This window comes from Dinoponera quadriceps, unplaced genomic scaffold (assembly GCF_001313825.1).
Source record: "Dinoponera quadriceps isolate SergipeBrazil2010 unplaced genomic scaffold, ASM131382v1 scaffold453, whole genome shotgun sequence".
Taxonomy (NCBI): Eukaryota; Metazoa; Arthropoda; class Insecta; order Hymenoptera; family Formicidae; genus Dinoponera; species Dinoponera quadriceps.
The window spans coordinates 303,774-327,992 of NW_014554678.1; the positions used below are offsets into that span (position 1 = coordinate 303,774).

Sequence of the window (24,219 nt, forward strand, 5' to 3'; positions counted from 1 at the left end):
TAGTTTGCTATAAAAACACGTAATTATCGATTTTTCTTAACGGAGCATTGTTATTATCACGTTTACAATACAAACGATACTAAGGAATACTCATATCTCATAACTTGATACAGCGCTAACATCGTTGTAAGCGCGTTCTAAATACGGGCCAATGTATATTCCAGTAAACAAATATTAAATAATAAATAATTTACCCATATTAATTATTTAATATTCGTTTATCGCGCATATTCTAAAACTTCGACCCGGCCGAGTAAAATTTGTACCCGAACCGCCAACACTGCAATGATCAATATTCCGATTGTAAACACTCGTTTAGCGCTGAACGTCCGAAATTCTCAAGGTGTGTACCACACTCATAGGACACAAATAAACGTCCCGAATCGGACGGTATAATGCGTGCAACGGTAAACTCGCACTGCGAACACGGCCGTTTGTCTTTGAAGCAAAAGCAAGACCTCGCAGTTTGTTCTCTAACTTCGCGCTCGCCGGAGGACACTCGACGACCGCCCCCCCCTTCCCCCACCCCCCTTCTCCCTCTTTTGGATGTTTAACCTCGAGCAAATACAGCGGAATGCGACACGTAAAGTTGAAAAGACGCGTCGATCTACGTGCTTGGCGATCGCCCATTACGTTCATTTTTCCGGCGTGCCGACAGATAACGTTCGCGTTTGACGATTTACCAATTAGAGGCGAATTAATTACGCGAATGTTACTCCCGATCCGATCCCGCTCCGGCGGATAAGTCGCGCCCGATGGAAATTCGATAAACACGTGTCCCGATAAGATCGCTTTCGAAGCTCGCCTTCGTTTAACCCTACACCCACTGACCCGGCTGTTTCTCTTTCTCTTCTGACTCGCGCGTGCAAACGGTCCGACGAGCCGGATATCGTACACGTATTTTCCACATCGGGAAACGCTTCGACTGCGGAGCGCGAGCGGAGTTTACGAATGCCGCCATCGTGCCATTTGCATACGATCCGTCCGGCCTCACCGACCGGCCGCGTTGTCCTCTCTCTCTCTCTCTCTCTCTCTTTCTCCGTCTGGCGTTACTAAATACCGTGGAATTCGCTTAAACGCGTCCGCCGTTCGCTGTTTTACTACCCCGTTTCCACGGACATTGTACGAGGCGCTCTGTGGTTTTTACCGCTCGCTCTCGTGCACGAGGCTTTTTTTAAGAATGTTGCGCGTTCAGTCAAGTTCTACCGGAGACTATATTTTTAGCGAGATTCAATTAAGCTCGGAGAAAACGCTTGCAATAATATAATCATCGTGCCGTCGTCGTCGGAGTCGAAGTCGGAGTCGTCGGATATCGCGGCTTGAAACAACGCCAATTAAAGTCGTGATCAGTGGTCAATCTGTGTTCTGTAGTAGCGGAAGGCTGAGAATCAACAATAAATAATCGATTGTGAACGTCTGGTCGTCAAAACTGTATTGTTATCGTGGAACATATGTTATCAGGGAAAATAGGGCTTCATAGATGCGAAGTTAGCTCTCCTGTCTTTCGTTACACAGCTCATCATGGACGTTTCATAGTCGAAATTGTAATCGTTATCTAGGAAAATAGGATCCGCGGGTGTGAAGTTGTACCCCTGACTAGAAATCCCATTCCGCGGCATTTCATGTAATTTTGATCGTTACCATTCGTTTAATGATCGCTTCTTAATGGTACGGTAGCCTTTCATGGACGTTTGGTACTGATAAAAGCTTCGTGCTATAATAGACACGATTTTTACGGATTATACGGATTAAGCATAAAACTGCGTGCCATCACTGACATCACGCGGTGTCATAAGCATTCGTGGGCTACGGTAATTGGAACAACCGGAGAGAAATTGGCTCTTCAGCTAGCCAAAAATTGGAAGGACTCGCAACTTAACCGTCCATGGTATTTACGTGGTAATCTCGAAAGATTAAAGGTGTCACTCGGTTGCAATTTTATCGTCCTATTTTCTCTTAGATTCGATGCACGTGTGTGTGTGTGTGTGCGTGTGTGTGTGCGCGCGCCATCACGATGGTTTTTATTCGCCTGAGTGCGCAGACTTTGTCAAGAATCGTTGTTCGCGACGTGATCCACCGACGTTTATTTCCTCGGGAAAACCGAACGATGTCAACTTTTATTTTCTCTCTCTTCTGCTCGTCTCTTTTACTTTTTTAAGTTACACCGAGAAGCGTATAAATTCGAAGGGTACGGCGGCGAACGAAATCGACAGTCCTCGTCGTGATCTTTTTTGTTCGTCGCGCGCGGCAGGAAGCTCTCAGCGAGCGCGGTTTTTCCCGACGTGCATTCGATTACTCTCATAAAAGGGAACGCCATTATTCGCCAAACGCATAAAATTCGATTGCAAGGAACGGAGGAGCGCCGGGGAAGCGAGGGTTAATATCCTTCCTTCCTTCGAGTCGTCTCGCGTCACGCGCGCTTACGCGACGGTTAAGTCTTGGATTATTAAGAAGAAAAGCGCGCTCGCGAGATCGAAAAATTTTTCCCCCAGAATCTCATGTCTGAAACAAACGGACGACGATATGTCGCGTCGGGCGACGTGCGCGCAATGTCGAGCGAATACTCAAAATCCAGATCGAGAAAGACAGAGGAGGAGGAGGAGTAGAGAGAGAGAGAGAGAGAGAGAGAGAGAAAGATTAATCGTCACTCATTTCTCCGCGACCGGCCGTACAATTTTGCGCGCGGTGTGCACTTCATAAATCCCTGGCGCGTTCCATAATTTCCAAAACGTTTCGAAGCGCGTTCCCATTTAATCGCGATAAATAATACGCGGCCCACGATTCCTATACATTACCTATCTCGTGTGTGTGTGTGTGTGTGTGTGAATGTTCCTCCAGGTTCACCGAGTGGCGAAAACGCTCGCGCGGCCAGGACTCAGTGCGGGGGAGGAACGCTAATCGCGTGCGGCGCGGAAACGCGCGGCTGCGGGGATGGAGAGCCCTGCATTATGCTAACGATATTCGGTGAAACGAATGGCCACCCTATGCAAAAAGGCAACGATGTCGTATATTAAAGAAATCCTCTCGCCCTTCGCGTTCGACCCTTCGCGCATACTCATTCGAGCCGAAGAGAACGTCGAGAGAGAGAGAGGGCGGATTTCTCGCCCACCTCCCTCGTTCACTCATGCTCCTCTGTCTGCCCGCCCTTCTTCAGCCCGGAGAGAGTCGCGTTCCATGGGAGGACGAGTATTCAACAGACGCGATAACTTTGTTCCTAGCCCTCTCCGACCTGCCTCACGCAATCCAACCCCCCTCCAACGATGCGCGCCGACGTGTTTTTGCCGCTAGTACCCGGGCACGGGGAATACCAACCAATTAAAAGAACAATGGAGCCTGCAAATACCATTGTCGTGCGCTCCCCGTCGGCCAAGCGTGCTCATAAAGCGCACTTTTTTGTGTACATTTCGGCTTTTTTCTCGAAGTGATAATCACCGAAGGCGGGACAATGTGAGGGGAAACGAACGGGAGAGCCGCAAAGGCAGGTCTCATTTTACACAATATTCTCAGCCGTCTTTCTCCCCCTTCCTCCCCCCCCCTCCTGCTATTATTAATATACTCTTATAAGGAGGATTGAGGTAGTTAAAGAGACGTTAAACCGTCGATTTTTTTCTAGTTTCCTCTCCCTTCCGGGGACTTTAGACAAATTTGTAATTCCCCCGACACTTCCGCGCATAATTATGTTCCCTCTGCGTCGTCATCGGACGCGTGGGACGTTTGGGACAGAAGATTCGAACTGGACTTTTCTTTATTGGACACTTGACCGACTCGATGTCTCTCTCGTGACCATTCGACGCGCGATTTTTAACGTCTCCGTGAGTAATCGTTGAAATGCAAATTCGGTCGGAGTGAAAAATCGCTCGGGGTCAAATGACGTGTCAAATTCCACGTAAAGCTCAATTCACGAATTCGCCGAGATTTTCCGAGAGCGATTGTAACGCGGGAGGCATTAATGTCACGGCAAACACAGCGCGCGGCCGTCGCACGTCTGCACGTTCCTACCTAGTCGGGCAGACGCGCGACTCTGTGCGAGCGTACGTCAGGGATCTGTCTCGGTGTTTAAACATCAGCGGGCGAAAATGAACGCTGCTCGCGAACGCAGGGATAGAGATTACAAGGAAGTAGATCGGAAGTAATGGGCGAAAGGCGGGGAAGGAATGGGCCTCGCCGGCCGAGTGCTGCAACAGCGAGCGAGCGAACGTATTACAGACACGGCGTTCCTCAACACGTCTCTTGCCAAGTCGGATATAACCCGTGGGGACTGTGTATACTCCGAAGAACGTAAGAATGTATTGCGCTTGCCAGCCAGTCAGCCAGCCAGCGGGAGGATAATTCCCGGCACAATAATGGTCCATCTTGCCGAAGAAGCGCCCGGCAGTTTTGGATTTCGTGACTAATCTCGCCCGAATGTCGCGACATATCTTATTGCGCGTCGTCCTTATCACGGACATAACTCACCCTTAAATCTCATTTAGCCCCCTGCGCGCCGGCTCGGTAACACCGAAGGCTGATGCGCGTCGCGCCTGTGCATACTTTACGGGCGTTCCTCCGCGACCCGATACGTTATACTTTGCGAACGAGAGGGCGAGAGAGAGAGAGAGAGAGAGAGAAAGAAAGAACGTGCGGGCGCTGCCAACTAGTTCCACGAAGTTTACACGACTTTAAACGAATTATTTGATTCGCGTTACATCCGATTACGGGCGTGGTGCGAACGCGGGCGCGAAAACTTCGGATTGCCTAACGTCTCCGAGGATTATTCGCCGCGTCGGCGAAACGATTAAGTACCCGCGTCGCGCGCGACACGCGTTATTACGGTCCCCGTGTAATAACGTTGTAGGTGTTACATGCGCAAAGAGGAAGAGAGAGAGAGAGAGAGAGAGAAACTGTGTCAATACACACACACGTGGAAATTAAATTAACGCGAGCCGCGGAATAATAATCCCGCGCGATGGCTAAGATACGCGAGTCGTTATAATTAAGGGATGATCACGTTCACCTCCTATTTAACCGTCGCGTTTAACCCCGCGCCGGCGCCGCGGAAACGTGACCGGTGAAATAATACGCGATTACCGCGACGCAATATTCAGCAACCTCGCCCGTCATTAGGTCACTAATCACTTTACACGGAGCCGTAATGAACGCGAAATAAGTTACATCCTCCATGCGCGAATTTATGCGGGAACACGAACGGCGAACCGCGCGGGCTTCGAATCCGAGAGTGAGGAGGATCTCGTTCATTCGCGATCGGGACGACCTCCTCGGAACAATAAAGTCTCCCCCTTCGCCGTCAGCGCCGGCGGAGGGCATGCGATTTTATCTCGAATTAATTTCACGGTAATTCGCCCACGGTGATCATCATAAGGCGGCGCTTTATACGTGTAACAATTAGTTCCGCTCTGACGGTGTGTACGCGAATCGGCCGGCGATCGATCACGTGCGCCGACTATTACAACGTTACGATTGGACTTAAGAATGCGGCTGCGGAATTCCCACGTAGCGAAGGCACAACGGCGGTCTAATCGCCTAATTAACCGATGCAGACGCATCGGCGATTTATCCGAGCGTGGCGAACGGCGGAAGGTGCAGGGTCGGATATGATTAATGTTTCAACGAGCCGTGCGAAATTCAAGAGAGAGAGAGAGAGAGAGAGATAGATAGATAGATTTATTCAACTCCGGGGAGTGAGAGTACCTTTAAGGTACCACCTATAACGAGCTTACGGAAACATATAAACGGCTATAAGTAATATTATGGTAAAGATTATATTATATTGTTATAATAAGAAAGAGAGAGAGAATGGGGTGAAGGTTAGATAGATAAATAGATAGATAAGCGCATTTATTATCGCTGTACATCCTGTTCAACCGTAAAACTCAGATCTAACTCTCAATTTGGATCTGCGTGTATCGCGTGAGACAAATTTCAAGTAACGACTATTAACATGAACTTTAGACTTATGCTGTTGGGCAATTGTACGAAGAAATACTGATTAATTTTTACAATTGCGGGTGAGATACAACTTATTTCGCCTCAAAATGCCACAGTTGGCATGCAGTTGTGCTGGTTTAATATCCGACGAAGATATGTACACGGATGATCCTTCCTTTAATAAATAATAATTCCATATTTTTATTTGAAGCGGAAATGAATTCCAGAGCAAGGAAAGAGAGAGGGTAGAGAGAAGGGGGGGGGAGGGGAGAGAAACGAGAATCGAGAAACGAGCTTTCCGAGTCGCGCGGATGCTCGGATGCGCGCACGGCTAAACAATCTTTCTTTCGCGCGCGTATCCTCCTTACGTGTGGAGAAATGCTACCACCGAATAGCAGCCATCGTCCCGCCGTTCCTCCGTCCCTGCCCCGTGCTCCCGCCGACCCACCTGCAAAATAATTTCTCGAAGGGATGGTCTGGAAATGGGTGAGTTATGTTGTCTGGAGTTTTATGTTTCTGCCCCCGTCTCCTCGTCCTCCTCGTCCGTTGCTGCCGCCGCCGTCCGGGCCCATAGTTTTCGAACTTCTCGGACGGCATAAAGCGCGGAAGAAACGTGACCGGGGCTTCGTATGGAGCGCGAACAAACGACGGCGTCGTGACCGACCTTAAGACGCCGTTGCTGCCTGCCTGCCTGCCCGCTCGGTTGGCTGGCTGGCTGGCTGGTTTTCCACTTGCGAGCGTTGCACCCGTCAGCCGGAGCAAATACTCGACGATATACCTAGCGCGACGACGCTACGACGGGGAACCCCGCGGATCGAGCTGGTAATCGAGCGTTCGTTATTTGTTTACGGGGACCGACACGTCCCCCGGAAGATGGATCTCGGTCGTGAGGCTGGGTCGTTGCGATCGTTAAACCGCGTGCACATCGGCGAATAGTCGCGGAAGTCGGCGAAGTCGCCGAGGGAGTCGAATAAACCGGGTGCCGGCTGTTCGTCAAGTGGAATTCAGGCCCGGATACTGTCGAACGACAACATTACTCCCGCGCTCTCGTGTAGATAAACTCGAATCGTGTCAAAAGATAATACTCCAGTAGCTCCGCGTAACTCCTGGAGACGACGAGAGGGCAGAGACCGCTTCTTCCACGGACGCGCGAAGCGAGGCTTTGCGAATTATCGTCGAGCGCGAACTCGCAACGGAGAATTGCAACACGCATTTCGATTCGGCTTGATAAACAAGCCCTCCGTCGGCGGCCCTGTCACTTGCCGATGTGCACAAGGCCTTAGAGAGAGAGAGAGAGAGAGAGCGGATAGCAATTACGGTGCGAACCGATGCGGCGCCGGTTAAAGCTGCGAAACTACACGTTGGAATAAAATGGATGGCGCCGCAGCGGAGTACGCATAGACAATGAATGGTTCTAATGCTCGACCCTTTGCGGCACACACGTTTGATCAACACCAAGGAATTTCACGTAAACTTTAGATTGAGGTAACAGCATCCCCCGTCAACCCACCCGATCGTACGACAAGCGCATCAATCACGCTCGTTGTGCCGTGTTCGCCTCTTCTTTGTCGACCCTCGGAAAAACGACGCATTTTTCGGTGAAAATTAATTAACACGTTAGCGGCCACGTTGGTTTCCATTGATTTACTTCTATGTTTGACCGAGAGGTTTAAATCACCGAAGAAAGACACGGGTAAATAAATGCAATTCACGATGCATATATTCGTTAGCTCGTTGACTGATTGTGTTGGCTGCATATTTTATTCGTTATCTGCAATTGATTGCATTCTATATATTTTTTTCTAATTAATAATTTTTTCAATTCAAAATCCACAGTTTGTCAATTAGCGAAGCGTAGCGATATTATAGTACCGACTTACATATTCCAGCAGTTAACGTGTTAATACTGTCGCGAGAAATAAAATAAAAATATCATTATCCGGACACTCTTGTTGTTTCGGTTTTTAACTACGAATATTTAAACTTTCGACCATGAATATATATAAATACATATATATATATATATATATATATATAATATATTCTATGTTGAAAGTTTAAATATTCATATTCATTAAGAAACAAAATAATGAGAATGTACTCAGGTCTAGCTACATATCCGAGAATTGGTTTTACCTCGTACACGGAAGAAAAATTCTCTTCGTGTTATTCGGAGGCCGGACAAAAACTCAGTTTTGGGAGGACTAAGGGCAAGAAGATTCTCGCAGGACGTTTCTATTCAGCCAATTGTTCTCAGTTATCTCAATCGAATTTCAACCTGGGCCGAATGTTCGGAGGAATATTTTCGATTACTATAACAAAGATATCGTTCCTCGGTCGGCGTGTTTTTCGATCTGACCCCGTACTGTTATACGAACTGCAATTGTTTTTTCTCCGTGTAGGTACACGGCAGAAACAACATTTTGTACTCGGTGAAGTTTCCTTTTCACGTGCAGCGGTATCTCGACGATTCGTCGGTCCATCCACTTCACTGTTTGATCGGTAACGTGGGGGAAGCCGTTACACCGTTTGCACGAAAATCTGTGTCTACTCGACGCTGTCCTCGAGGGTGTTCTCGAGGACGCGCTACCATTCCTTCCGGTACCACAGCCGTATCTCCAGCTCCGTGAGCTTTTCACGGAGCTTCCCCGAGCCGAGGCGAGGCGACCGGCGAAGTCGAGTGATATATCGTCTTGCCCCTTTTCCGGCGAGGGTGCGAATATTAGGAGGATGGAGGCTCATAGGCGTCAAAGACGAAGCGGAGCGTGGCGTGGAAAGCGAGGTAGGAGGGTAAAAATGAAGCCATAGGTGGAAAAGTGTGCGAACTGAGGATGCGAACTGCTAGCTGTAGGATGAGAAGAGAGGACGAAGAGGGAGGGGGGGAGGGGGGTTCTACCACTGGATTTCATTATGCAGCCTCTTAAAGTTGGCGTAACTCCCATTGGTCGTAAATATGAGTTACGGCTGGCCGAAATAGCTCGGCGCACCTTACTATATCTACATATGACTCTCTAGTAGGCTATAATTTATTTCGCCGAGAAAGAGAGAAAGAGAAAGAGAGACACAAAGAAAGAGAGAGAGAGAGAGAGATAAAGACGGAAAAAGTGGAGGGTCCAATGAATGAGAACGGCCGACGGCCTTGACGTGCCTTCTTTTATGTCTCTCGCGTTCCGGCGCTCGGCATTCGAGCAGAAGTTTCGGTACGATCATCGCGGCAATGGGGCAAACTCGAAATCATTCCGTTGTAACAGGAACCCCGGAGGGACCGTAGTTCATGGAACGGTTCGCTTCGCCTTCCATTGTGATCATCGGTTGCTTATGCCGCTTGCGAACGGCGTTACTCGATTGAAATTGCGAAGTGAGTCCTCGCTGAGAGCGCGCTCGAGATATCGGGCTCTCAAATAATTAATCTGTTTATAGCGGAAAGTGGCAGTGCGGGGGGAAGTTCCGTGGAACGCCGGTATAATTTCTGACAGTGTTTGGGTTCCCAAGCGCACGATCGATATGAAAGTTAATGAAACTTCAACGCCGCGTTCATAATAAGGCGCGCGCCCGCGAAATATGACGGGATAATACCATTCCGTAAGCATTCGCAAACATTCGATTTACTTCTCATTTTCTTCGCAATTTCGTGTATTATATGTGGAATGAGAAAACCGCGCGAATTTTTTGACTGTTCAATATTTAGATATATATTTAAATACATATATTTAAATACATATCTATATTTAGATATTCGATTATTCGGATATATTGCTTAAATATGTCACGCTTTCCTAATACAATAAATATATAATGATATAATTTACTTCCAGATCTCGAAAAGATCCAATATAATATATTAATATATAAAAATTGTTTCTTCTATATAATAAAAAAAGTTTATTTTGTGCATAGAGAGAAATGTTTTGCTAGTGTAGCAAGTTTATCGGTTGCTGTGATGACAGCAGAAAGATTTATTTGGGCAGCAAGAAAATTTATTTATATAGCAGAAACATTTGTTAAAAGTATTAGTTCCTTTTGCTGAATATATGGACAACAAAATAATTTGATTATACTAATTAAATTTTATCGCTCTCACGACGTTTTGTTACAACAGCAAAATTATTTTCTCTTTGTAACAAATTTCTCATTGTCACCGCAATAACTGACGAATTTGCTATGTCAATAAAATATTTTTCTCCGTGTATGTTATTAAATATATAGCTGGAAAAATGTATCCTATCCGTTGTTCGGTCATGCGATTGAAGAATTAAAAATCGTCTGCTATGTCGTTGAGTCGTGTATTAGTTGAAAATAAATTAAAATAAAATGTCGTTTGAAATTTAACTGAATCGTGATATGTACTTATAAATAAAAAGTCTTTTGACTCACAACAGTTGTTAGGAATCAATAACGTCGTGCGGTTCCAAGTTACAAGCTCGTCTGACCTACTAATGAGTACGCTACTTGGAAGTGGAAAAAGTCAGCCTCTGACTTATCATCGAGTCGTGACCGTGCGACCTCAATTTGTCGGTAGAAACAATGGCGATTCATAAGTAGAAACCCTGATACTGATAAAATCAACCCGAGTAGGTCACATAGTCGTGACTCGAACCCTGTTCAGTAGAAATTCGAACTATACCACAGCCAAGACTCAAACCCGTGTTATCAAGTAGTATGACCATACGACTAGTGCAGTACGACTAGTCCTATCCTAACGGTGGATGGTAAATTTATGATCTCGTCTTGATCACGAGGATAGATGCAGCAGGTGACCACTGATTCCGATGTTACACGAAGTGTGATCATGATTACCCTTTTCGTACACAGGGAGAATTTTGTAATAAAAGTTACTATAAAATTGTATAACCAAAGAACACACCGACATTTTCCCTTGTCCTAATTCATTAGCTTTCCGGTTTATACATGCTATTTATATTTCAGGAAATAAAATGTGCAATTAGAAAACTTACTATAGTCTTTAGCAAAATAAATTCTACTGATAGCTTCTGTTCCTGCATTACTAGAAAATATGATAAATTTGGAGAAAATTTATATGAAGAAAAGCTCAAATATTTTCTCCGTTTAACATCACACGGTACATCGCGACTCGATAGCATTAACGAGAGCAGCGATTAGCGACGAGGCCGAGAGGACTCGGTGAATACACCATTCCCGAACTTGTCGTGATTCCCAGGCCGGTCGGCCGGTGGACAAGAGGACTGGTAAATCCCGGTGGAGACAGCGAAAGCACTGCTCCGATGTGGCAGACCCGGTACACGCGACTTCCACGGGAGAAACTGCGATCACACGTCCTCGTTCTTACCGGCAGATAGGATGGTCAGATTCGAAGGCTGCGAACGGGCGGCAGAGGCGACGAACGCACCGTCTCGGTTCCTTGACCTAAGGATCGGGATCCGGAGCAATCTTCGATCTTAACGAACCTATTGACGCCGGTGGAATCGGCTTCTCTCTCGTGGCGGAGCACTCTTTTATACCAATTCGTCGACAGTTTGACGATGGTTGACGTGCCGTTACTTAGCAATGTGTTTAGTGATGTGCACACATTGTGGATTCCCGAACGCAACTTAGTGTTTGCGTCTATAGCGCTAGTGATATCTCCCCGAACGCACTCATTAGTAATCGTTTTGAATATAGTTTTACGTCACGTCGTTCACACCCCTCACCACGTATTTTTACCACATGCTCCTTCCTTGTATTCTTTATTCAATGGCTAAAAGGAACTAACTAAGGTTACAGAGCAGGTTAAAAAGACAATTGTATTTTCAAATTCAGTATTTAACGTTCGTATAATTATTTACCTATATTAAGTGCTTATATATATATAATATACATTAATATAAATATATATATATGTATGTTGTATATTTATGTATATTTTAATTATTTCATTTATTAGATGAAAAGGTACAACAATGGCTAAGAATATTGTATATTATTACATGAAGATACAAAACAGACCCTACAGCGTAAACGATGTAGTTACAAATTTATGTAACGAATATAGCAAATCTATAGTTCAAAAGGTTATGGATGAACTTGTAGCCGATGGGAAATTGTTTGAGAAAGTATGTTAAAAAATTTTATAATATAGTATATTTACAAAGATATATTCTGGGAATATTAATTTGTTCTCATTTTTTATATATATTAGGTTTATAGTAAACAGAAAATATATTGCATTGTCCAAGATTCAGCACATGATACAGATGAATTACTGAGAATTAATAAAGAATTACAATCTCATTCCAACGAAATCGAAAGCAAGTATCAAGAGATTATGAAACAAATTAAAGACAAGGAAGTTCTACTATCCTCTTTAAAGTCCAGTCTAACACTGGTAGATGCAGAAAGAGAAAAGATTATTTTACAACAAAATATAGAGCAGTTAACACAGAAATTAAATGCAGTAATGAAAACAACTAGCTCAGACTTACAGGAATCTAAAAGGAAGACCCAAACGGAATTAGATGAAAACTTACGCGAATATCAGAAAAGGAAAAGAATATGCACTGAGATAATAGACTGTATTTTAGAAAATTATCCTGGTAACAAGGATGAACTGTATGATGAAGTAGGCATAAGTTTAACAACTATTTAATTCAAATAGATCAATGACAAATTAAATTTTCTGTTTGTAATAGCCTTAAAACAATTTCTTAATATATACATTCACCTTTTTTTCTAACAGTTTTTCTCATGTATTTATGTATTTATAACTTTCAAGAGAAAAGATCTCGTATTGTTTTTTGTTACAAAAGTTGCATAATAAAATACTTGACTTACATTAAGTAAAACTGTTTCAAGTTACTAGTAGAAATAATATTCTCCGATGTAGTCGCTATGACTATCCTTGTTTAATGACGTCAAAAGCAAGAAAACACATTCCAGGATTCTTTGCGTTATACTTTCACATAAAAAGATATATCCACAAAGTGACATTTATAATCTATTCGTCACACTTGTAAAAAAAAAATTGGACGAACATTTCTCTTTTACTCGAACAACCTTACGTCAACAATTACACAAGGACAGTCACAGCGACTACGGCAGAACTTTAATATTTCAATATATATCATAATCCATATGCGAAAAAAACAACTTATACAGAACATTACAATATTACAAGTGTTATTTTATTATTTACATCGACGAATCATTAGGTATCCCATGCTTTAAAGTTCTTGATAGCCAAAAAAAAATAGGTGATTTAATTATGCAAATATAATACATATATAATTTATATTTCAAATGTGTACAGAGAAAAAAAAATATACATATATATATATATATAGCTTTATATAATATATACTCCATATACTCCAATAATATATACTCTGAGAATACCTATACTACATGCGTCGTAAGATATACTTTATATACGCGGAAAAGTAATATATGCAATTACAGCCTTGAACGAAATAGTATTTCTACCATATTTAATAATGACACTTTAGTTCTCGTACTCCTCGCTTGGTGATGCGACATATCTGGCTATAAGTCTGAAGTTAGCTACTGGCAATCTATATTTCTATAGTCAAAGGTTGAAACAGTACTCTGCCTCGTCAACCCAATTCTGCTTTGATTTGTAGTAGCGTCCTTCTACTGTCAGATAAAGCACATCTATGCAAAAACGGTTCTTGAGAACAGCAATTGCTGTTGATCAGAATTAGCTACTGGTTCGTAATATCTGTCGTATCTACTTCATCATTCGATCATTCGTGTTAGAAACTAAAGAATTGCTTACGAGATATGTACGCAAACGTGCTATAATAAATGCTGGAGTTAATAAGTAGGTTATGATGATCTATGACAACAATTGATTGACCTTTACGACGTTGTGTTGTATTTTTGCATAGATACTTCGCACGTACGTATTTCGTTGATATCAATGATTATAAAATAATTCGGCTAAGCTCTGTTTCACACACATACACACACATATGCTATTTGTCGTTTAATCTCTGTTTCTTAATATAATATAATATACTATTATTAGGCTTGCAGGTGCACTATAAATAGTATAATTGAGCTAAGCTTGGGAAAACCATGAGAAAGAGGCATGGGTGAGCACAACAGTGATCTTTATGAACAACAGCTTTATGCTGTATTTGAAAGTTGCTTGACAAAAGGAAAGGACGAACTCGAAGAAAACAACCTGTCTTCTATATGCAGCAAATTACATCTCGATGGATTAACCGAAGAATTAAAATCCTGCATCTGCAAACATGCAGACAAGCAAACTATATCCTTCCAGGAATTTCGGGATGGTTTACTGCTCCTGTTGAGAAAGTTCCAAGAATTAGTTACCGATAGGCAATGTATTGTACAACCTTATTATAATTTGAATACATGTAATATCGATGTTAAAAAGAGCGAGCTCTCGACATCGATTGATAACGTATCAAAAATTCATCTTCAAGAGATGGAGGCCAGACTTACTATGGATGAGAATAAACTGATGCGCTTTTGGGAGAAGATCAAGATTTATCTGAGGGATTATACAGATTCTACAGCGATACAATTTATATTGAGTTGCGCAGGAATTCCAGAACTTCCGAGGCAGATCACAGAATTTATCTTTGAGAGACTCGACCAGAACTGCGACGGCTTGATTAGCTTCGAGGAGTTTGTAATTATATTTCAAAAGAAGAGAAGAACGGAGGCCTTGCGGGAGCATAACGAATCTCACAGCAGTATTGTGAACTGTAGTGTAAGTACATTAGATTTCAATGTATACGAGCCTCATGGGACTGATTCCATGGAGGGTAACAAGAATACAGATAAGGAGGAAGTTGCTGGCGTTTCTCGCGTATCAACGATATTGCCCAGCAGAGATCTCAGTATCTTAGATACCAGTCTTGTGGAGGTAACAGGCATCATATGTGACGAGCTGAAGAGCCTGAACGATTCGTTAGACGACGACACCATCCAATCTCACATCAGCTTACTACGAGAGATGCTTACGCTTTACCAGAACGAGCAACGCAATCTGAACGTCCTGATAGAGAATATGAAAGCGGAGAAGGAGAAAATGCGCATCGACATGTTGGAGGCTAATGAACGGGCGAATTTGTTAGCACAGGAGATCGACGAGCATCAGGCGCAATTGGAGAAGACGAAGGAAAGTCTGCAGAAACAGAGTCAACAGCGTTATGCCGAGATCACGAAGGAGCTCAGCATCGAGCGGGAAATGGACGCCGCGGCTTTAAAATCCAAGGACGACCAATTGCAGCATTTGCAGAAGGAGAATCACGACATGAAAAACAAATTGATAAACACATTGCAAGACAATCAAGTGCTCGAGGCGGAGAACGGCACTCTCCTAGGCCAGATTGAGAAGCTGAGGCAATCCAACAACGAATTGTTAACGCGGATGAAGATGTTAGACGCGGAGCAAGATGAGATACAGAGTTTAGAGGCGAAGCAGCAGGAACAGGTGGACTTCTTTGTCGATCGCATCAAACAGTTGCAATCGGAAGTGACCCTACTGCGAGACCAAAACGACGAGCTCAGTGCGGAACTGGAGACCTTGAAGTGTCACGCTAACGACACGAGGCAGAACGACGCGCCGTCGTCTCTGGCGTACGATCTACAATTGGATGAGACTCCGGATGAGAGTCACGTAACGACGACACAATCGTTCCAAGACGCCCGACCGATCGATACGAGAGTTCCGTTTGAGTTCAACTTCTCACCGGTCGAAGGACAGCTCGATACTTCACGTTCTGCTACGGTAGACTTTGGAAAGTTCAGAGATATGATTGTGAAAGATCTGGAGGATGCGTTAATGGCGAATACGAAATGCGCCTCGGAAAAATGTGCTTTGAGCGACAATGTGGCAAGATTGATCGGCAACTTGCAATCGGATCTTCCGCTGCATTCCTCCACACGAGATTTCGGCAAGAGTATAGCGTCGGAGCTCGAGATGGAGTGTGAGGAACGCGTCCACGAGTCACTGCGGGACTTGGTCGTTTCCAAGGTGCCGAAATCGCTCTCGGCGAAGCGTACGGCAACGTCGAACAGCGCGGAGGATGATCTCGACGATCTCACCGATCAAGACTTGAAGAGTGCCGTGCAAAGCAAGACGACAAGCCTCAGAGATTATCCACCGCGGAAAGAAGAACATTCCGCGGAAGCGTGGAAGAGCAGCAAGGAAAAGGATAGCTCCTCGAACGTTGCCGAGGTCGAGAATGCTCCGAGGAATGCCTCGGCACACGCAAGGCTGCAAGAGCTCGAGGCGAAACATGCGACGGAGAAGAAGCAGTTGACGGAACGCTGCTCGGAACTCGAACGTAGCCTGGACCTGCTGAGAACCGAGTATGAAGAATGCGAGGATTATTGGGCGGCTAAACTGGAGGAAGAGAGGCAACTCTTTGAGCAGGAACAGAAGATCAGCGACGACAAGCTTGCCGAGCTTATTAACAAGATAGCTGAGTACGAAGAGTTAATTAGCCCTCTGGATAAGTCGAAGAATAACGGCCGCTTATCCCCGATAGATGAAAAGTTTAACTTGGAACAACAGGTAAGATGGAACATTTTTATATTTTACATGAGTATTTATATATATATATATATATATATATAAGTAACATATACATATACGCATATGTAAGAGAAGAGAGAAATTTTTTTTAAACCACTCAATTGACATTGTCTCGACTGACGTATCTTACATATGATATAATGTTGCAGTATATAGATCTTGAAGAGGAATTTGAGAAATGGAAGGGAAAAGCTGAAAACGAGATTTCCCAGAAAAATATGGAGATAGGGGACCTGCGTGAGAAATTAAGATTGGCGGAGCAGCTAGCCACGAATGATTCCTGGGTTCAGGTGCCGGACGAGATCTCTTTGCGAACATTGTCGAATCTGTCGCACTGCAAATCTTCCAGCGCGTCTAGCATCCCCTCAATGAACGAGAATTTGGATCTACAAACGTCCGACGCAAACAATCAAACGTATTACACCTCGGAACATCCGTCGTCCAACGATTCCAATAGGTTAATTAAACAAGAGGATCAAACCGATGGTTATAGTTTGAATATTACACGCGACGAGTGTTCCACGAAGGAAATAAAAAGTACGCATAAGGATAAAAGAAACCAAGTATATCAAAAAGGCTCACATGTTGGTGCTAAAGTAAAGGAGGGAGATAAGCGTGATCCGGATTTTGCATGGATGCAGAATGTGCTGATGCAAAGTTTGAACGGAGTCAGTTGCCACTGTGCGCAGAACAACACGCAGCAACGTATGTGTTGCATCGACCCGAGCGTCTTGCAGAGTCTGAATATGAAACTTTACGCACAAGAACGCAAGAAGCGGCAATTGCAGCATTATTTCAAACGGCAGCAGCAGCAAGTTGAGAAAGTCTTACAACGTAGGTCCCTTTGCATATTTTAAGATCTTACAATGAGACAATTTTCCTGAGATATCAATCCTGCACGCTTGACCTTTCGTTTCTTTTTCCCTATTTTATTATTTATGTCTTAAAAACTCTCCACGGGAAAGCTATTGTGCATGTAATTTTACTGTTGCAGGTATTATGACGCAACATCAGACAGAATTGCTTGAATTACAGTGCCTTCTTCGTAATACTCAAGAAAGGCTCCAAGTGCAAGTTCAAACAACCGTTGATCAGGTACGATAGCATGAAATACGCACACACACGCGCGTGCGCGCGAATGTGTAATTATTATGTTATATTTATGGTTACATGTGTGTGGCTTATTTAACAGGCCGACAGACTAGCCAGTACTGACATATTAGTGAAGGATTTATACATAGAAAACGCATGTCTCATGGAGCACATAAAGCGCCTGCAAGAACGGTGTCTCATCTTGAGCGGCCTCAACGTGGAAACTACTTCAATGTGATGTTCAAGTAGCTATTACGGGTATGATAAGTTTAATTTATGCGCCATTATATACATGTATCGAGCAATTATAAATTATTTATTTTTATGCTACTATTAGCAAAATACAGATTACGTCGTGAAGCCCCGATATGACTCAGGGATGCATATGGTTGGAAAGTGTATATTGTAGCACAAGTGCCTTTAGTTTTTAATTTAAACTTAAGACTAAAGTGAGACAGATTTCGCTTTAATTGATGTCATATTATTTAGCGATGGAATCCTGATTTGTAGGGGCAGTTGTTTTTATAAATAATGTAAAATACTACGCATACATACATACATACATTCACTCATTCATTAACTCACTACACGCATACATAAGAAGGGAACGATGAAAAAATAATCGTAACCGGAATTGAGGGGGAGTTCTTTTTTTCCATTAATTGAACGTACACACTTGCTTTCAAAACGATTCGAGGCACTTTCCTCTCTTTGCGATTTAGAATACAGTCGATGATCCAGTGAGAGAATTTAAGAATCTTCTAAAAATCAATCAAAAACAAATTCTATCATTTGAACATCGGACTGCGTTCCAAACTGTGATAACGTGTAATATATTGAATAATAATGAAATTGCGTTAAATTTAACACATTGTAAATCTATTTGAAACCTAAAAGTTTTTTATTTATTTTTTTATTTTTTTTCTTTTAATTTAAACACTCTGTACCTTGCTAAGAGACGTCTACGAAAGGAAATGTTTTCATAGCGAATAAGATATCTAAGAGATTATTAGAGGAATTATGAAATTATGCAAAATATTATATTCGCTTTAAAAAAATGTCTGTTTTTGCCGTACTTGATCGTTAGAATAGACTGATACCGGTTGCGATAATTTTTTCTTAAGTTTTCAAGCGTACCAAATGTATTTGCCGTGATGCAAAGCGAGTAACCGGATGTAATTGTCTCGCCTTATGTAGAGTCATTTAATATGCATGTATGAAAAAAAAAATAGGAAGAAATTATAAGGAATCTTGCTTCCGTTGTTTCTATATAAATAATTGATAGGTGCAGGCGTGCACACAGTTGCATATGCACACTGGAAAATGCATATGCAAGTATGTATGTAAAGGAGACTGAGAAATAATATTCCCTAGAAATAAGTAACTCTACATTTAATTATGTAATTATTGTAAAGCAGAACGTAAGTCACTATAAATTAGTATCTTAAGTGTCGCTAAAATAATGCGTACTAAAGAAAATCTGATCTGATGGAAAATATAAAAGAAGGACGCAATGTATGGCGATAATGAGATCTTTTCTGTCTATAAATCAATTTTTTTTGTTTTGTAAGTTTGCATATAAAATACACGAGTAGATATCTCATATTTTATATCTTTTGACATGCACACACACTGTCTTATATAAAATATGAAATATTAAAGAGACTTGTTTTTCACTTATCTTAATGTAGCATTCTTACGCAGAATAATAAAATGTATGTAAAGTAAGTACACTAAGATATCCTTGAAAAATACTTCTATTTACGAAAAAATTACCATCATGCAATGTATTCTTCACTAGCATGCAACTTAGATCCATTTGTTCTAGTGTGCATTATTTTCAAGATATTTTTAATGTAACATTAAATAAATTATGAAAAGTATAGCAAATAAAATATGTAAAAACTATTTAAGGTAACTAAGTTATAGTGACTTATTTTATGTAAACATGTTTCTCTCTATTAATTATTTAATAATAGAGGTGTAAAAATAAAAAGTACAAGGGGTTTACCATCCTTATCAAAGTTAAAAGTGATGATGAAACAATTTTTAAGTAAGTTTTATCAATCAATCTAGTTTTCTTTCCACTGTTGCCTTCAATATATTTATTTCATTCAGAAAACTGAGAATTCTTTTTAAGAAGTAATTTTGTTTAAAACAAAACCTAATGCAATAACGGTAAACCCCTCGTAGCAATTATAATAGCTAAAGTTTTATATGGCTGTATCTATGTAATTTGCATTCTACGCTGTCTTGAATTTTGTTTTCACCTTTCTCGAACTGCTAAACGCCGTTAACGTATATGTTAAAAAATTTTGAGTTGTCTCAAGTTTCCTAGATGATCGCTATAATTATGAATTTTTCATGATATTTAAATTATAAATATTCCGCAATAATTATTATATTCGTCTCAAGTTTGAATATCATTGAAAATTCTTAATCTGTAAACATTTTGGATTTTCGATATTCTTAGCGTTGTTATAAATACCGACTGATTTTTGAGTCTTCTCAAAGGTAATAATGCCAATAGTAAACATGTTTCGAAAGGTCAAAACAAAATTTACCAAGAAAATATTCTTTGGCCTCTATTATATATCCCATATTTTAATAAGTTCTTCGTTTTGGAAATGTTCTGTTTTAAATGTTTAAGCGCCAAACGTATATAATTTGTTGCAATGAATGTTGAGATATAAATTAAACAATACATATTTCTGTATTAGATAATCATCGTGCTAAAATTATCGGCAACCGTTTTTAAACATTGTTCTCTAAAATATATAATATTACATCTCGTGTTCTACATCAATTAAAATTTAACGTTCCTTGATGCAGACTTTGATATCGTATAAAGAAACATCAAATTTTCTCAACTTATTTTTAATCGCCACCCTAGTATTGTATGTGGCTTTCAATGTGATTATATAATACCATATCACACCTGCAATAATTCCTAAATGTATGCAACAATGTTTCATTTACTACACAGATTAAATGGTGTAAATTATCTTATTGCGTCATACGAACATGTAAATCACTTAGTACAAAAGTTGGAGATTATAGTTATTTCAACATGTGATATATCAGTTTGTATGCCGAACAATAGTCAAACTGTTAAATAAAAAGAGACATAAATATTTTATGACAAAACGTTTCGAGAAATAGTAAAATAAGTAATATCGAGGAATAGTGTAAGTATAAAGAACGAAGTATGAAAACGAATATCTTAGAAAATGTTAGCCCTCAAAGAGTTCAAACGTTTTTTCTTTTGATATAAATTCTTCCGTTTTGGAATGATTAATAATTGAAAGTAAAGTAATATGAAATTAAATTTTTCAGGGTAAAATTTTGGAATGGAGTGTAGTTAGTTTTAAGCCGTAAGAAATTGATCGCAAAATCACAATCGAATGTGAGAAAAATAATCGATTGTGATTGGCTAATTTCTTATGGCTCAAGGCTTACATTATTGAATATAGCATAGATCTAAGAATATATTCTTAGATCCATGGTTTGCAGTTGGATCGTACTCGCAATACGTCAGGCTATGACGTCACTCACGCATGCGCACAAATGAGAAATATCCTACGAGCCGCATCATGGGGGTGTGACTAGTCAGCTGATGTGCACGGCCGTAAAGTCACGCGAGATCAACATCAAATTTGCTTTCCTTTAAAATTACATCGACAAAACATTTAATCTACTTTAAAAATAAGGGAAATGGCACTTCATTCTGCGGGTAAAGGCAAACTTCTAGCAGTGATTGGCGATGAGGTAAGCGTGCTTTTCACACGCTCACGCATATTCTGTATGTACATGTGTACAGGATGGACTACTTAATGTATCACTTAAATTATTTTAATTATTTCTTGTTTAAATACAAAATATTTTAAATAAAAGTTGTTTGATTTTAAGGGAGACAGTATTATAATCTTATTTTGACATTTTAGCTCTACTAATATCACATTAAGATTACCTCTAATTTTTTCAATAGAATAAAATTGTTTTCTTTTTTATATAAATCAATTTAACTTGTCATTTTGTATAAAAAATTTCGACATATGATTATTGAAAAGTGTGTGAGTACTTTCTGAGATATATATTTTACTGATAGTTTTTGGCATACATGACTTGATATTTAGTTTATATGTGAATGCATGAAATAAAAGAATAACAAGAGATGCAATTGTGCACATATATGCAAAAAGTAGTATCATGAATCAGATACTCTCATAATTCTGTGTATAATAAATCTCACCGTAAAACAGAACATATTGTATACATATTAAATTGAGACATTTTACATTTTTATTATAAATAAAGTTTATTTATATCTTTTCTCGCTTGACTATATTGAATTTTTACAGAAACGAATATTCAGAAACCTATACATCTGGAATATTCAGAGCCAAAAATAGTTCAATTAATAGATATTCTTTCAGGACACATGTGTGGGTTTCTTACTGGGTGGAGTAGGAGAGATCAATAAACATCGCCAGCCAAATTTTATGGTTGTTGATAAAAGTATGTAATTGTATGTTGTATGTTAATTAAGTAGCCGCAGCTTCAATGAAGTGATATTCCTGATTAAAAATTCATACAATATGTTTCTTTCATCTAAAATTTAATCTCATGTTATATTTTTTGTAATTTTTAAAGCTTCTCCATTAAATGTAGGAAAATTCTATTAAAACATTTTGTAAGACTTGTGCAAGAGATGTCATTCTTAAGACATAATTTGACAAAACTGCTATTTTATTTTGATAGCTGGCAATTTATAGATAATTTATATCTCAACGTTTTTTGAAAGAAAAATAACTAATTTTCAATAAGGAAAATATTACTTTATATAATCAGCATACTTATTGTTGAACACTATATATACACATGTGTAATTATATTATCAATAAGTTGGAAGACGTCGCAATGGCATCAATTAATCCCAAATGATAACATTTACAGATACACCGGTAAGCGAAATAGAGGACACTTTTAAGCGATTTATCAAGCGCGATGACATCGATATCATCCTTATTAACCAGAATGTAAGTACTCGAGCTAAGATAAGCGGTACTGAAATAACTACGTCTGTAAAACAAAATGAAGTATCTCTATTCTTTTTTTAATTTGCTAACAGTATCCATTTCGCGACATTCAAATGGTTTGAATAGTCGTCTATTTCAAACTATTCATTCGAATAGTTAAATTCAATTAATTGCAAGTTATTTGCAACTTTAATTTAGAGGTAATTACAGTACTATACAGACACATAGCAACTTACGTTAAAAAATTACGATATTGAATACTGCAATGTTTACTTTAGCTTATGAGAAAGATGATTATTTCATTTTATTTTTTCTTTTGTAAATATGCAAGCAGTATTATGTTATTTTGTTTAATCTTACGTTCTGTCATAGGTAGCTGAGATGATTCGTCATGTAATAGACAGTCACACTCAACCCATACCCGCTGTATTAGAAATCCCGAGCAAAGATCATCCTTACGACGCTAGTAAGGATTCCATCTTGAGACGCGCCAAGGTACGTCGAGTTTAATCACGATCATTTGTCAATCGTGGTGAAGTATCGTTTAATTTCACTCGTGATTACCTTTTCCTTGGTTCTTTCTGTAGAACCTCATTCTTGTATTTGTTGTTTGCAGGGAATGTTCAATCCAGAAGATATTCATGCATAATGTGTATATACAGTGCTAACTTAACTGTTACCATATGCAAAGGATTTATAATAAATTAGAACTATTTGTTTCTTGCATTTCTCTTTTTACTACGTTACAGTAAATATGATGTAAAATTGTTGTTTGTGCAGCCCCACTTAGTAAAATAAAACGATAGGCGAGAAAAATATAGTTCTCCCCGTTATTTTATGTATGTACATGTATATAATTAATAATAATGGAAATAATTAAGTGACAAAAATTGTATTTTTTATAAAAGTTTGCGTCGAACTACTTATAGTCCAGTTGTCTAAAATTACAACAAAATGTCTTGTTACCTATTTTATTGCGGACGATATTAGCCTAGTGTGGAGCTTGCGTAAAAACTGCAGACTTACAACTTGCGAGAGATAATTCTGGATAATACTGTGGTAAAGAAGTAGACGGAAAGTTTATCTAATTGCGCGAAACGATGACATGCAGCCAGAACAGGATAATCACTTAGTCTAAGTCCTACCAAACGAAATTGTATATAATTGCAGGGTACTTAAATTAGACAGTCAGTTTATCCTAAATAGGTCGACGGAGAGAAACTTGGAAAATATCCGAGTAAATCCACAATTGAGCAAGAAGTAACAAAAATATTCTCTTGTATTCACAAACGCGATATAATCATGTCTTTTGGCACAATCCTTAACCCGTGCCTGAACATTCTTTTTGTAATTTATATATATTCACATCTTAGCGCAGGAAATTCGCGTAGAAGAGACACTAAATGAAAATCGGTGCGTAAAGGGCGAGATTAATTTATTTCTGACACTTATAGTCTGTAGAAAATTGATGAAACCGCAGAACAAAAAATTAAGGGGAGATAATAGAGGCGCACTAATTTTCTAACAATCCAAAATGACTGCGACACTGCTTTTTCAATTTAACTTCGATTCCAATTTTTTAATCATTAACCTCTGAAGTGAAATTGAGTTGTC

At 40.4% G+C, this 24,219-nt stretch overlaps 3 protein-coding genes across 7 annotated transcripts; all 3 read left to right on the plus strand.

Moving 5' to 3' along the window:
* The first annotated feature begins 11,628 nt into the window (after positions 1-11,628).
* Positions 11,629-13,164, plus strand: LOC106740762 (homologous-pairing protein 2 homolog). 2 transcript variants are annotated; one of them, XM_014612112.1, is made up of 3 exons: positions 11,629-11,711; positions 11,828-11,996; positions 12,083-13,163. In XM_014612112.1, exons 2-3 carry the CDS (start codon positions 11,844-11,846, stop codon positions 12,527-12,529), a joined length of 600 nt encoding a protein of 199 aa, XP_014467598.1. In that variant the 5' UTR covers positions 11,629-11,711; positions 11,828-11,843; the 3' UTR covers positions 12,530-13,163. The 2 variants fall into 2 exon arrangements, with proteins under 2 accessions (XP_014467598.1, XP_014467599.1); XM_014612113.1 differs by having other exon boundaries at positions 11,641-11,672; positions 12,083-13,164.
* Positions 13,165-13,497: 333 nt separating this feature from the next.
* On the plus strand, positions 13,498-20,683 carry LOC106740756 (blastoderm-specific protein 25D). Of its 4 annotated transcripts, XM_014612101.1 has the most exons (6): positions 13,498-13,798; positions 13,928-16,453; positions 16,624-17,308; positions 17,469-17,569; positions 17,667-17,824; positions 17,904-20,683. In XM_014612101.1, exons 2-5 carry the CDS (start codon positions 13,991-13,993, stop codon positions 17,802-17,804), a joined length of 3,387 nt encoding a protein of 1,128 aa, XP_014467587.1. In that variant the 5' UTR covers positions 13,498-13,798; positions 13,928-13,990; the 3' UTR covers positions 17,805-17,824; positions 17,904-20,683. The 4 variants fall into 4 exon arrangements, with proteins under 4 accessions (XP_014467587.1, XP_014467585.1, XP_014467586.1 ...); XM_014612099.1 differs by having other exon boundaries at positions 17,667-20,683; XM_014612100.1 differs by having other exon boundaries at positions 13,498-13,607; positions 17,667-20,683.
* A 455-nt stretch (positions 20,684-21,138) lies between these two features.
* On the plus strand, positions 21,139-23,331 carry LOC106740763 (V-type proton ATPase subunit F). Its single transcript, XM_014612114.1, has 5 exons — positions 21,139-21,334; positions 22,003-22,084; positions 22,523-22,605; positions 22,978-23,100; positions 23,222-23,331. Exons 1-5 carry the CDS (start codon positions 21,281-21,283, stop codon positions 23,252-23,254), a joined length of 375 nt encoding a protein of 124 aa, XP_014467600.1. The 5' UTR covers positions 21,139-21,280; the 3' UTR covers positions 23,255-23,331.
* Positions 23,332-24,219: the final 888 nt, after the last annotated feature.